The sequence below is a fragment of the Podarcis vaucheri genome (genome assembly GCF_965113315.1).
Source record: "Podarcis vaucheri genome assembly, chromosome: 2".
NCBI lineage: Eukaryota > Metazoa > Chordata > Lepidosauria > Squamata > Lacertidae > Podarcis > Podarcis vaucheri.
Window position 1 is genome coordinate 24,361,608 of NC_138760.1, and position 12,974 is coordinate 24,374,581.

Genomic DNA, 12,974 nt, shown 5'->3' on the forward strand with positions numbered 1-12,974 from the left:
ACCTTGGTTTTTGAACAGAATTCGTTCCAGAAGTCCGTTCAACTTCTGAAATGTTCAAGAAGCAAGGCACAGCTTCCAATTGGCTGCAGGAGCGTTCTGCAGGAGCGTCCTGCAGCCAATCGGAAGCCGCGCCGGACGTTCAGCTTCCGAGGCAAAGTTCGCAAACCGGAACACCTGCTTCCAGGTTTGCAGCGTTCGGGTTCCAAGTTGTTTGTGAGCTAAGCTGTTCAAAAACCAAGGTATGACTGTAGTAACATCACAGGGTGCAGGAGAGCTCTCAAAACCATGTAGTACAATAGAGAAAAATTACAGGAATACAATCATCATCATCAATTTAATTATTTATACCTGTCAGAAAACGAGAATGAACAGCCCAATCGGTATTAATAAATCTAAGAAACAAGGTCTCCAAAGTAAAAACCACTCCCCTCTCAAAGTTACAGTTAGCTCCATGGGGAGGGGGGAAGAGACATATACCCCTCCCCAGGCAGTTTAACAGCTGGTTTGGGGAGTGGGGCTGTAAACACATTTGTAAGCACTTTGTGAGACTACAATTTTATTCATTTATTTTCATAACCCATGTTCTTGAATACAGTAGTGCCCCGCAAGACGAATGCCTCGCAAGACGAAAGACCCGCTAGACGAAAGGGTTTTCCGTTTTTCGATGCGCTTCGCAAGACGAATTTTTTCCGCTCCCCCCCTTTTTCTAAGCCGCTAATAGCCTTTTAGCCGCTAAGCCTTTAATAGCCGCTAAACCGCTAATAGGGTTGCTTCGCAAGACGAAAAAACCGCTAGACGAAGAGACTCGCGGAACGGATTATTTTCGTCTTGCGAGGCACCACTGTACACAGACATCTTGACATTTTGTGCTGATCCCTACAAACTATTTTAACAATACGATTTAGACTGGAGAAATGGCACAGGAAGGAACAGCATCTCCCCCTCTCGTCGCTGCAATTGAACTTGGTGCTCCTTGCATCCAATTTAAAGTTTAAAAAAGAAAACAGGAGAGCTGATTATAGGTCTTCCCACACCACATCTGGCGTAGCCTGTGGATGTCACTTGGCATCGCCCATCAAAAGGATCTGCACTGCAATGGGGAAGCAGAATGACTATGACAGAATTAGGCGGAACTTCCCCCCAGAATCCCACACATCCTTGATTAACAAAACAGAACAAAGCATCTTGCTTACATTAAGGAGAAAAGCAGCGTGGGCAGTTTCTGTCCTGAAAACTAGGTATAAAGGGGGGGGGGGAAGAGTGATTGGGCACAAGCCATTCTCATCCATTCCAGAAAGGTCCGCTGCTGCCACCCTCATTTCATCAACAGCTTCATGCAATCAGCAATGCAACGATGCAAGGAAAGAGAAGCCAGTGGTGCAAATTTAAAAACTGGCACTAATTGTACGGCAACGTGCCTAATTTATGCCAAGCAGAGCAGCCGAATTTCAGAACAGACTTTCTGAGGGCAAATACCACTGCAAGATGCCAAAATGATTTTGCAATAACCATTTCACACGATAAAGAATAGAGCTAGTTTGTAAATTTAATCTGGTTTGGAAAGAGAATTAAGCTACTCAGTAGGAGAGAAATCAATCCTGGTCCAGATGGAAAAGTTGTTTAAAACATTTCTCTCAATCAGAGAGGCTGCAGAGATGTTAGCCAGATGTAACTTCTTGATCTTCAGAAAAACACAGGATGCTCTAACATTATGTAAAGCTCAACTTCCTCTTTAAGCCACATTCAAAGGACTTTGAAGTCCCCTTGCAGTTAAGACTTCACTTGCTCTTTCAGTGCTTCAGAAAAAAAGGAAGTATACATAAAACAGAAGTGGCAGGAAAAGGAGAAGGGAAGCACTATTTTCTCCCCCTAGATCTTTTAGGCCAGATCCTCCACCATGCTGTGCAAGGCAAAAAAAGGGACATAGGGCCAGGTAGTTGCATGAGTAAATCTCAACTTATCAGCTGGTACAGTATATTATTTATCCAGCACAATAAATAAAGCATCCATGTTAGGGGAACAATCCACTGATGCGGCAACTCAGGACAGCACAACTGCAGTAGTGTAAGGTCTCTTAAAAATTAATCGCATATATTATCCTTCACTGAAACAGATTCCAGGGCTGTTTACCAAGGTTAAAAATAATGAAAGCTACATTCACATTGGAATAAAAAGAATACACTTTTTTAAAAAGTTAGCAAAGGAAACAGTTCAAACAGCATATAAAATTTATGGGCAAGAAAAAAAATTACCGTATTTTTTGCTCTATAAGACTCACTTTTTCCCTCCTAAAAAGTAAGGGGAAATGTGTGTGCGTCTTATGGAGCGAATGCAGGCTGCGCAGCTATCCCAGAAGCCAGAACAGCAAGAGGGATCGCTGCTTTTGCTGCACAGCGATCCCTCTTGTTCTGGCTTCTGAGATTCAGAATTATTTTTTTTCTTGTTTTCCTCCTCCAAAACCTAGGTGCGTCTTATAGAGCGAAAAATACTGTATTTAGTTTAGGTCAGGGACGGGCAATCTGGGATCCTGCAGAGGTTGTTGGGAGTCCAACTCTCATAAGCCTCAGCCAGAATGTTCTCTAGAGTTCTAGATTTCTTCCATCTAGCAGGCAGTCACAGAAGACAGTCTATAATACAGCCCCCTCCATTTCTATGATTTTATGAGCAGGCACTTGCATGAATGAGCAGTTATGCATGAAGAGGGATGCAGAACGCAGAAGCAGAGTGGAGAAAAAGTAACATTAAGTGTGATTCCATCAATTGCGTCAGGGATCCTTTTTGCACTGGTGCAATACTTTGGTCAGAAAATGCAAGTACTGTATCTTATTCAGAATCGTTAATGCCAAGGCTAATCAGAGAACAGGACTTTGGTTAAGAACAGGATGCCATCTAAGATGCCAGCTTGCCCCGGCGTAAAAAACACTGCCTGCAGGCAGCTACATTTGATTAGAAGAGGCTTCTTGCTTGCACATCTGGGGCAAGCAATAAGTGTCTCTAGGCAACAGCTCTGAGTTGGTTCTGTTTTCTCTTCTTTGGGCCACAAATGATGACCAAAAGCCCATGTGGACAGGTGTTCTATCTAATATTGTGGACCATTGAGTTACGTGGACTTGCTTGAAAACTTGGGTAACTATACTGCAAATTCATGTTTTTAACAGAATCTCAATACTAAAGGCTCTGTTGTCCCAGGATTCCTGGAGCATGTTAGTCACAGCTTGGACTTAGGAAGATTAGGCCAAGAACATGAATGCTCCAAAAAGCACAAGGTTATTCACAGTGCCCAATCAGAAGCAAGTCATTTTAAATTCAATGAGGCTGATGCCCAGGCACATGGGTAGAAGGGTGCAGCCCCAGTTAGCTCCTTGGCTGATCTTAAATCTCCCCAGTCCAAGTTCAATGTTACAGTGGTGCCTCGCAAGACGAAATTAATTCGTTCCGCAAGTTTTTTCGTCTAGCGAATTTTTCGTCTTGCGAAGCACGGTGTCGGAAAAGTTTTGGAAAAGCTTCAAAAATCACCAAAAACCTCAAAAAAGGCTACCACACCACGTTCTATGAGTTGCTCCTCGAAGTCAAGTCGCAACTGTATTAACGGTGTTAAGAAAAAGGAAACAAACTTGCAAAAAACGCAAGACGTTTCCGTCTTGCGAAGCAAGCCCATAGGGAAATTCGTCTTGCGAAGCAGCTCAAAAACCGCAAAACCCTTTCGTCTAGCGAGTTTTTCGTCTTGTGAGGCATTTGTCTTGCGGGGCACCACTGTATAACCATTGCACCACACTGGCCCTTGACATTCTCCAGGTTCAAATCAACACCTGGCCTTAAAGTCAACATATGGCTATCTCACTGCCTGAACAGTATCAACAATGGAAGTAACTATGCTGATCCACCCACAGTTGTTTGGATTAGAGAGATTTGATGCACAAATACAAGGCCAAATAATATCTGGATTTTGCAGGAAACATTTATCTGGCACTAAGAGAAGACATTGGCAGCAACAGGCACCAAGAGCCTGAGAAGTTTTAGAGATAAGCAGCTGTAGTTAAATACTGCCTTTTCTGTGGTAAACAGAGTGCCATGAAAATACTGGCTAAATGAAAGCAGTTACAGTGGTACCTCAGATTACATACGCTTCAGGTTACAGACTCCGCTAACCCATAAATATTACCTTGGGTTAAGAACTTTGCTTCAGGATGAGAACAGAAATTGTGCTCCAGCGGCGTGGCAGCAGCAGGAGGCCCCATTAGCTAAAGTGGTGCTTCAGGTTAAGAACAGTTTCAGGTTAAGAACGGACCTCCGGAACGAATTAAGTACTTAACCCGAGGTACCACTGTATTGGCTATTGCTGGAGGCGCAGAACTAACAGGCCAACAAGACAGAAATAGACAACAGTCCAAGAAGTTTTGCTTTCATTTACCAATCAAATTCTGGAAGATTTCACTTCTGAAATCAATCACAGTTTAGCATGTCATCTGAATCCTAAACTTTGGTTAATGTTTAAGCAAGGGAGCTTTATAGCACCCACCACCTAGCATGTCCAAGCTTTCCTTTTACATAAAGGAATCAGTTTTACTCAATCTGCCCTGACTATCCAACTGTGGGAACTTGAAAGACGTGCACATACATGCTCACAAAATTATGGCTTTGGAGTCAAAGCTTTCAAGAAAAATTACAGTGACGCATAATGGTCAAAATACTCCACTGCATCCTATATGTTGAGGCTCGTGTAAGAGAGAGAGCAGAGCCACCAAGTTGGGTAAGCATTTCAGCCCCTATGCTAAAGTTCACTGCTGCATAGAAAAATAATTGAGAATGAGAGCAGCATAACGCTTTCAGAGCAATCACTCAGTCTTAGCCTTCCCCTGCCCTTGAGCCCCTATAACCCAAATATCAACATGTGCCCTGATAACAACTCAAAGAAATCAAAGCAAGTATTCTCAATACAGTACTGAGCTTAAATGTGCACACACAACACTAGGTTAAACAGAAGGCAAGACCAATAAACCAAATGTTAGAATGAAGTATGTGCAGTACAGAGTTTTCTCTCTCGCCTAAACGCTCACACCACCAACACATGTTTTCAATGTTGCTTACAGTGTGGCAAGCAAGACTGGCTGTTGTACAACCCTGTATGTAACAGTGGGCACTTTTCCAGATTGTACCGTTACATTGTTCTAGACATTTCCTAAGGCTGAAATTCAACACCAACTTCCTTGGAAGAAAATCCCACTCAAACTAACCCTTTGTATCCGGCTGCAGGTCTTGTCTGCATGCAAGAGTAGCCTAGCTGGAACAGACCACCAAAGATCTACCAACCAAGGAATCCCAAGGAAGCTTGCCAGCCTACTTCCTAATAGCAGCTCGTCTTGTGCCTCTGAACAGGTTGGTTTCATTAGGGGATCATGTATAAAAGACACCAATAGACCTATGATTCCTATGATTCTATACTGTTGTCTAATCCACTTTTAAAGTCAAACAAGCCATTGGCCATTCCAGACACAAGCCAGTGGCAGTGAACCCAGTGAGCTGATTATGTTCTGTGAATATTTTTTTCTAAATATTTTCACTGGGAAGGAGCTCCAATCCCTTCTTTAACCACGCTACAACAAGGCAGCACATTCTGGATAGGTCAAGGCAGGCTTTTGGAAAAGAATCAATGAGTACAAATCTGGCGTAGGAAATGGCAATATTCAAAAACCATCTGATTTCTGTTGCGGATCATAAGGGGGGCAGTCTTGAACAAAGAGATTTCAAAGGGCGCTCCAATGTAAAGCAGATGGATTACAATTTATTAAGAGTTTCTTTTGGGTCTGTACAAAAACAAGAGTTTCCTGTCTCACTGCAGATATTAATTAACCCAGTATTGCTAAGTTGATTGTGTTTCACCTGTCACTTCTGCTATGAAGAGAAGAGTCACTGTGCTTGTTTTTGCAAACCTTCGAGCTTTTATTGAATTGTCCACTATCTGAATTTTTCGGGAATTAATTCCCCCCTAATCTCACTGATTACAATCCTCCTGCAAGTGGGGATAATATTTCATGTGTCCCTATTTAATGATAAGTTTGTTACTTCTTGCAGCAACACAAACTAAAACGGCTACCTCTATGACCGTTACTACAGTGAGGTGCATATTCAGTGAAATTGCTTTTATAATTTATGTTTGTATTTTATATAATTTCAGAGTTATTTAATTAACCTGGTTCTAAAGAGGCAAAAATGTCTTCAAACATTTGGAAGAGGTCAGCAAGCAGATCTAAGACCTACTTAATTCCTGTCTATTTAAGACACGCAGGAGCTGTCAGAGCTCATTAAAAATTAGCTCCTATAGGGGTCATGCTTGCAGTTCTTGATCATAACCAAAACAAGCAAGAACTTCTTTTCAAAATACAAAAAAAACAATGTCAGCTACATAGATATCCATGGATGGAAGCCTCAATGGAGCCCCCTTGCAAGCTTCACTAGGAGCAAGAAACTCAGCTAACTCCCCCCCCCCCCGAATAGCTATTGCTCTTAGATGCCAAACTGAGTCTTTGACCCAGACAACATAATGTCCAGTTTTGCCCTTGGCTATGGCACAAGAGCACACTGATGATGCCTATTATTAATATCCTGAGTTCCCTTACCTTTTTTTAAAAAAAATCAAATTATTATTATGATTATTATCTGCGGGGGCCGGAACGGACATACACCCTATACCTCAGACCAAAATCCACCTATACCTGTAATCAATAAAGTTGTGGCCATTTCTGATCCATATCATTGTCCGCTCAAGTTCCTTAATCACATACATGTTAATATTTTGCTACCACCTGCAGGGTGTCTATGTGGGGGGGGGGGCACTAGGCCCATAATTAACTAACTAACTTTCAAGGTGAGTTTCCCCACCTTTTCCCCAGGAAAAAAAGCACTGATTATCATCATCATCATCATTTATTAAATTTGTATATCACCCTTCACCCGAAGATTACCAAGGTGGTTTGTGGCATGAAAAATTCAATACGAGAACAACACCACAACATAACCACCCGACACCACCCCACTTACCATTTCCCCCCATTCCCTCTTTCCCCCTCTTTTCTTCCTACAAAATGAATAAGATTCTGTTCTATCCTATTTCCCCTTTGTTTAAACCAGTTCATGAACCAATAACTTATACACTGACCACCAATAATGAACCATATGTTGTTGATATTACTCCATATTTATTATGCTATTTTTTATGACATACAAATGACATGAGAAAACTTGGCATACTTATTTGTATAACATTATTCTTGTTTTATAAAACCCCATAAAAAGTTATTAAAAAAAAGACGAGAAGAAACTCAAGCAAGATTGGATAAAATTTATAGATTATGTCAAAGAACACTGTAAATATGTTAAAAGATTAGCAGGATTGGTGTAGCATTTATGAAGTAATTTGATATCTTAGTTAAAAAATAAGAATTAAAAAATGAATTGGAAAAGTAATTGTATGCAAGGGGAAGAAATGCAAAAAAAAAAAAAAAAAGGAAACCGGGGGGCGGGCGGGGAAAGTCAGACAAGATGAATTTGGTGTCAAGATGAATGGAAAAATGTTGGTATCTGAAGAAGCGTGCATGCACACGAAAGCTTATACCCAGAACAAACTCAGTTGGTCTCTAAGGTGCTATATAAACATATATAAACATATATAAACATGAACATATATATATATATATATATATATATATATGCAGGTTTTGGTGTCTTCGGGTGTCTTCCCGTGTAAGAGTCGGGGAAGACACCCGAAGACACCAAAACCTGCATTCCTGTACCCGTGAAAATCTACGAAAGCATATATATATATATATACACACACATACACACACAGAGAGAGAGAGAGTGGGACCTCGGGTTACATATGCTTCAGGTTACAAACACTTCAGGTTACATACGCTTCAGGTTACAGACTCCGCTAACCCAGAAATAGTGCTTCAGGTTAAGAACCTTGCTTCAGGATGAGAACAGAAATCGTGCTCCGGCAGCACGGCGGCAGTGGGAGGCCCCATTAGCTAATGTGGTGCTTCAGGTTAAGAACAGTTTCAGGTTAAGTATGGACCTCCGCAACGAATTAAGTACTTAACCTGAGGTACCACTGTCTGTGTGTGTGTGTATTTAAAGCATATATAGATTATATATATATATGCAGGTTTTGGTGTCTTCGGGTGTCTTCCCGTGTAAGAGTCGGGGTGTCTGGGCGACGTTTCGACGAGGTCTCACTCGTCATCTTCAGGCTGGTGCTTTAAGCCGAAAGCACCAGCCTGAAGATGACGAGTGAGACCTCGTCGAAACGTCGCCCAGACACCCCGACTCTTACACGGGAAGACACCCGAAGACACCAAAACCTGCATTCCTGTACCCGTGAAAATCTACGAAAGCAAATATATATATATATATATATATATATATATATATATATACACACACACACACACACACACACACACCACACATATACATACATACATATATATATCCATATATATATGGAAGTACGTTGCTTTAAATATGTTGGAAAATATAATAATAATAATAATGTTATTCAAAAAACGAAAAGAGAACAACAAAAAACACAACGCAAAAACCCAGAACAAACTGATAAGCCCCGCCTAGCAAACACGTTTAAAAGGACGTTCAAAAAAGCCAAAGAAATAGCTAGAGAGAGAGATAAAAACGTTTCCTCCGGGCGCCCTCGGGAGGAGCAGCAGCCGTCGCTGCAGAGAAGGCGCAAAAAGCTCTGTCAGGAGTAGAGAAGGGGCAATACCGACACCCTGCCGAATTGCCCCGACCCTCGGCAGCGGTATCTCAGTTGCAGCCTGAGAGGGGCTCCGCAGCGCTTTCCCAAAGCTCCCGGTCCCCTTCAGCTGCTCCGCCCGCCCCCGTTACCTGCTGCCGGGCCAGCTGCAGCCCCTTCAGGCGCTGCTGCAGCTCGCGGCGGTAGGTGCGCGCCGCCTCGACGCTCTCGCGAGCCTCCAGCAACAACGCCTCCGTCTCCATTCCGTCCCCGTCGGCGGGGAGAGAGAGAGACAGAGAGAGAGAGACTCGCAGGCCGCGGGCAGACCTACTGCTGGCAACGGCCTCACACCCGGAAGCGGGCGGCATCCGGGCACCCAGCGCCGTCGGCAGGCGCAGGAAAAGGGCGGGGTCTGGGGGGGTTCGCCCCGCCCCGCTTCCCCTTCTCCTCTTCCTGGCCTCGTGCCCCCATCTTTTTCTGGCTCTGTTTCTCTCGCAGAGGCATCGCTGGGCGGGGGACGGAGACGAAGTTGAGACAATGGGTAAATTAAGACGGGAGTCTTAGTTACTTGGGTTTTTATTTATTTATTTTGCTATAAAAATGTTCAGTGATTCATGCATGCGTCATGCAATGTTACTGATTTCAAAATGTAAATACAGTGGAACCTCAGGTTACATACGCTTCAGGTTACAGACTCCGCTAACCCAAAAATAGTGCTTCAGGTTAAGAACTTTGCTTCAGGATGAGAACAGAAATCGTGCTCTGGCGGCGTGGCAGCAGCAGGAAGCCCCATTAGCTAAAGTGGTGCTTCAGGTTAAGAACAGTTTCAGGTTAAGAACAGACCTCTGGAACAAATTAAGTACTTAACCTGAGGTACCACTGTATGTTTTTTTAAGCATCACCTCCTGGGAAATAGAAGGGGAAGAAATGGAGGCAGTGAGAGATTTTACTTTCTTGAGCTCCATGATCAATGCAGATGGTGACAGTAGCCACAAAATTAAAAGACGCCTGCTTCTTGGGAGAAAAACGATGACAAACCTAGATGGCATCTTAAAAAGCATAGACATCACCTTGCCGACAAAGGTCCATATAGTTAAAGCTATGGTTTTCCCTGTACAGTCATACCTTGGTTTGAATGCGCTTCGGGCTGAGCGTGTTCGAGTTGCGCTCCGCGGCAATCCGGAAGTAACGGAGCACGTTACTTCCAGGTTCCGCTGCTTGCGCATGCGCAAATGCTCAAAATGACGTCACGCGCATGTGCAGAAGTGGCGAAAAGCGGCGTGTGTGTGTGCAGGCGTGCCGTTACTAGTTACGTTTGCTTCTAGTTACGTTCGTATCTAGAGGTACCACTGTAGTGATGTATGGAAGTGAGAGCTGGACCATCAAGAAGGCTGATTGCCGAAGAATGGATACTTTTGAATTATGGTGCTGGAGGAGACTCTTGAGAGTCCCATGGACTGCAAGAAGATGAAACCTATCCATTCTGAAGGAAATCAGCCCTGAGTGCTCACTGGAAGGACAGATCCTGAAGCTGAGGCTCCAGTACTTTGGCCACCTCATGAGAAGAGAAGACTCCCTGGAAAAGACCCTGATGTTGGGAAAGATGGAGGGCACAAGGAGAAGGGAACAACAGAGGATGAGATGGTTGGACGGTGTTCTTGAAGTTGAAGCTACCAGCATGAGTTTGACCAAACTGCGGGAGGCAGTGGAAGACAGGAGTGCCTGGCGTGTTCTGGTCCATGGGGTCACGAAGAGTCGGACACGACTACATAACAACACACACACACACACATATATATATGGCATTCCTGCCTTGCAGGGGGTTGGACTAGATGACCCTTGGGAGGTCCCTTTCCAGCTCTACACTTCTATAATTCTATGTGCGCCGGACGTGCTTTAAATGCACGGTGTAGGATCTGTCAAGGGAGCTCCAGTCGCCGGCGAACTGCAGTTCGAAAAACCCGCGCGTGCTATTTTTTCCTTCGAGAGAGGCCAAGTTCTCGCGAGAAAACAGAAAAGCAGGAGGGGGTTGCCTGGGGCGCGATTCCACCCCGAGATAAGTCGGGTTCCCTTTACGTTTGGCTGGGAGCAGCTCACGTGACACAGGCGAAGGTTGGGGGGAACGAAGGCGGCTGCGCGCTCCCCTGTCACGTGAGCTCCAGAGGCGCACGCCCCGCCCGCCGCAGCGCTCGGAATCCCTCCAGCGCGCGCTTTTCTAGTTCTGCCCGATTGTTGTCTGGCGCGCGAATTTCTGACAGGATCTGTCTCCGCGCCCTCCGTTGTCCCGGCCGGCCGGCGGGAGTCCAAAGGCGGCCTCCGTCGAGCGAGCGAGCGCCTGCCTCCTTCATGGCTCCGAGGACCTTCCTCCGCTGAGCTGAGAGGCGAGAGAAACCGCCGGCCGCTGCTGAGGGAAGAAGGCGGATGGTGGGGAGGGTGGCCATGGCCGCCGAAGCCGCGGCTGCCTCAACCGACGGCGACGTCCAGGTAAGAGGGAAAAGGGCGAGAGAGAGGCCGAAGCTCTTTTTCCCTCTGGCTTCGCGGACTTGGTGCCTGTTCAAGCGAGTGAAATGGGCTTGGGAAAAGGGACAGGTGTGAGGCGGCTCCGCCTGGGGGCGAGTTGCAGCTGTCAGAGCCGAGGAGGAGTGCCAACTCCGAATAAAATGTGGTTTTTTTTGGGGGGGCAGGTAAGCCAAGCCTCACATGATCGATCCTATGACGTGGGTTCACGCACACCGTTGGAATGTCAACGGCCATCAACTTTTTTTTGGGGGGGGCGCTGGCCCGGCTCCCTCAAATATTTTATTTTATTAGAGGTCAACCCCCAGGAGTTGGCTCCTGTGGCAGAGGTAAAGGAGTCAGAGGTGCCAACTTTTTGGGCTACTTCATGCCATGCAAACTGGCCAGATTTTTTTCGTTGTACAGTACTAAGTTGCTCTGGGCTGCCTTGGCCAAGATAAAGCGACTAACAAATGTAGTAGTAGTAGTAATAATAATAAATTTTATTTATACCCCGCCCCCCAGTCAAGACCGGGCTCAGGGCAGCTAACAACCAATAATAAAAACATGTTGATTAAAATACAATTTAAAAACAAGATTAAAACACAACATTCGGATGCAGCCTCTTCACAGGAGGAGAAAGGAAAAAGAAAGAGGGGGAGGGCATCAAACTGATTTTAAGCCAAAGGCCAGGTGGAACAACTCTGTCTTACAGGCCCTGTGGAAAGAAATCAGGTTACAAATGTAATAAGTAATAACAATAACTTGAAGAAAATATCCCCCCCCAATAAGTCTCAGCCCGTGTTATTGATCGCATTGATGCTCAGCACTTTCGCACCATTTGGATGGCAATGCTCATCAACTTTTTTGGGGGAAGCAGCCCCCTCAGATTTTTATTTATTTGCCCCTAGTTGGCTCTTGTGAAAGGGGTTAACTATGACACACTCCCGTATGCACACCTTATTTTCCTTTTTAAATAGCATTCTTGATGTTTTTATATTTACCAGGGTGTGTGGCATCAGGCGTGTTTTCACTTCCCACCCCCATGCAAATTCTAAATGTTTGAAATAGATTGGTGGCTCAAAGGTTGTCTCTCATAGCCTTGATGGGGGAGATCTGGAAAAATGCCGCCTTTTACTGTCTCAGTGGGGTCAGTGAGTTTTCTATTACAGATTTCTCCATAATTTTATAATAATCTTATCTTTTATATTATTCAGTGAACTTCCCTGATATCTTTTGATGAAGGGCAGTATATAAATTTAATAAATAAATAGAATAAAAATAAACGTGTAAGGTACACACAAAGGCAGGCATGAGGGCCTCGGTGAAAAACTTCATTTGTGATGCTGTTGAGGGTGTGTGGCGTTAAACCGGTTTAGCACCACATTTTTCTGTCCCCAAGGAATCTTGGGAATGGTAGTTGTGGGTGAGAGGGCATAGCGGCCTGTCCCAGAGAAAACGTAGCAACCTTGCAAAGGTGCATTATGTGATTGGTTTGTTGCTATATCCCATGTTCTGAAAGGGATCATCTTTTAGAGAAAATGTGTGTATTTTTTTTAAAAAAAGAAACCCAAACGTTTTTCATTAGGGAATGTTTTTACAGTCATAGTCTAGCTTAACTGTTAAACATCCCACTTGGGCCCTAAAGCTCAGGATGAGGAGCAGTTCCATTTGGCTGACCTATAGTGGGGATGTTGAGAGTACAGAAGTACCTGCCAAAGTTCAGGTA

General features: G+C 44.4%; 2 protein-coding genes across 2 annotated transcripts in view; one reads left to right on the forward strand and one right to left on the reverse strand.

Moving 5' to 3' along the window:
- Positions 1 to 9,101, reverse strand: part of CRLF3 (cytokine receptor like factor 3) — a 30,528-nt gene extending 21,427 nt beyond the window's left edge. The window contains exon 1 of the mRNA XM_082212689.1: positions 8,902 to 9,101. Within this exon, the coding sequence (XP_082068815.1) occupies positions 8,902 to 9,012 (111 nt within the window). The 5' untranslated portion in view covers positions 9,013 to 9,101. The remainder of the gene's footprint in view (positions 1 to 8,901) is intronic.
- A 1,833-nt stretch (positions 9,102 to 10,934) lies between these two features.
- The window catches only part of ATAD5 (ATPase family AAA domain containing 5), a 28,942-nt gene continuing 26,902 nt past the window's right edge, over positions 10,935 to 12,974 (forward strand). The window contains exon 1 of the mRNA XM_082212383.1: positions 10,935 to 11,233. The gene's annotated coding sequence lies outside the window, so the exon portion shown is untranslated. The remainder of the gene's footprint in view (positions 11,234 to 12,974) is intronic.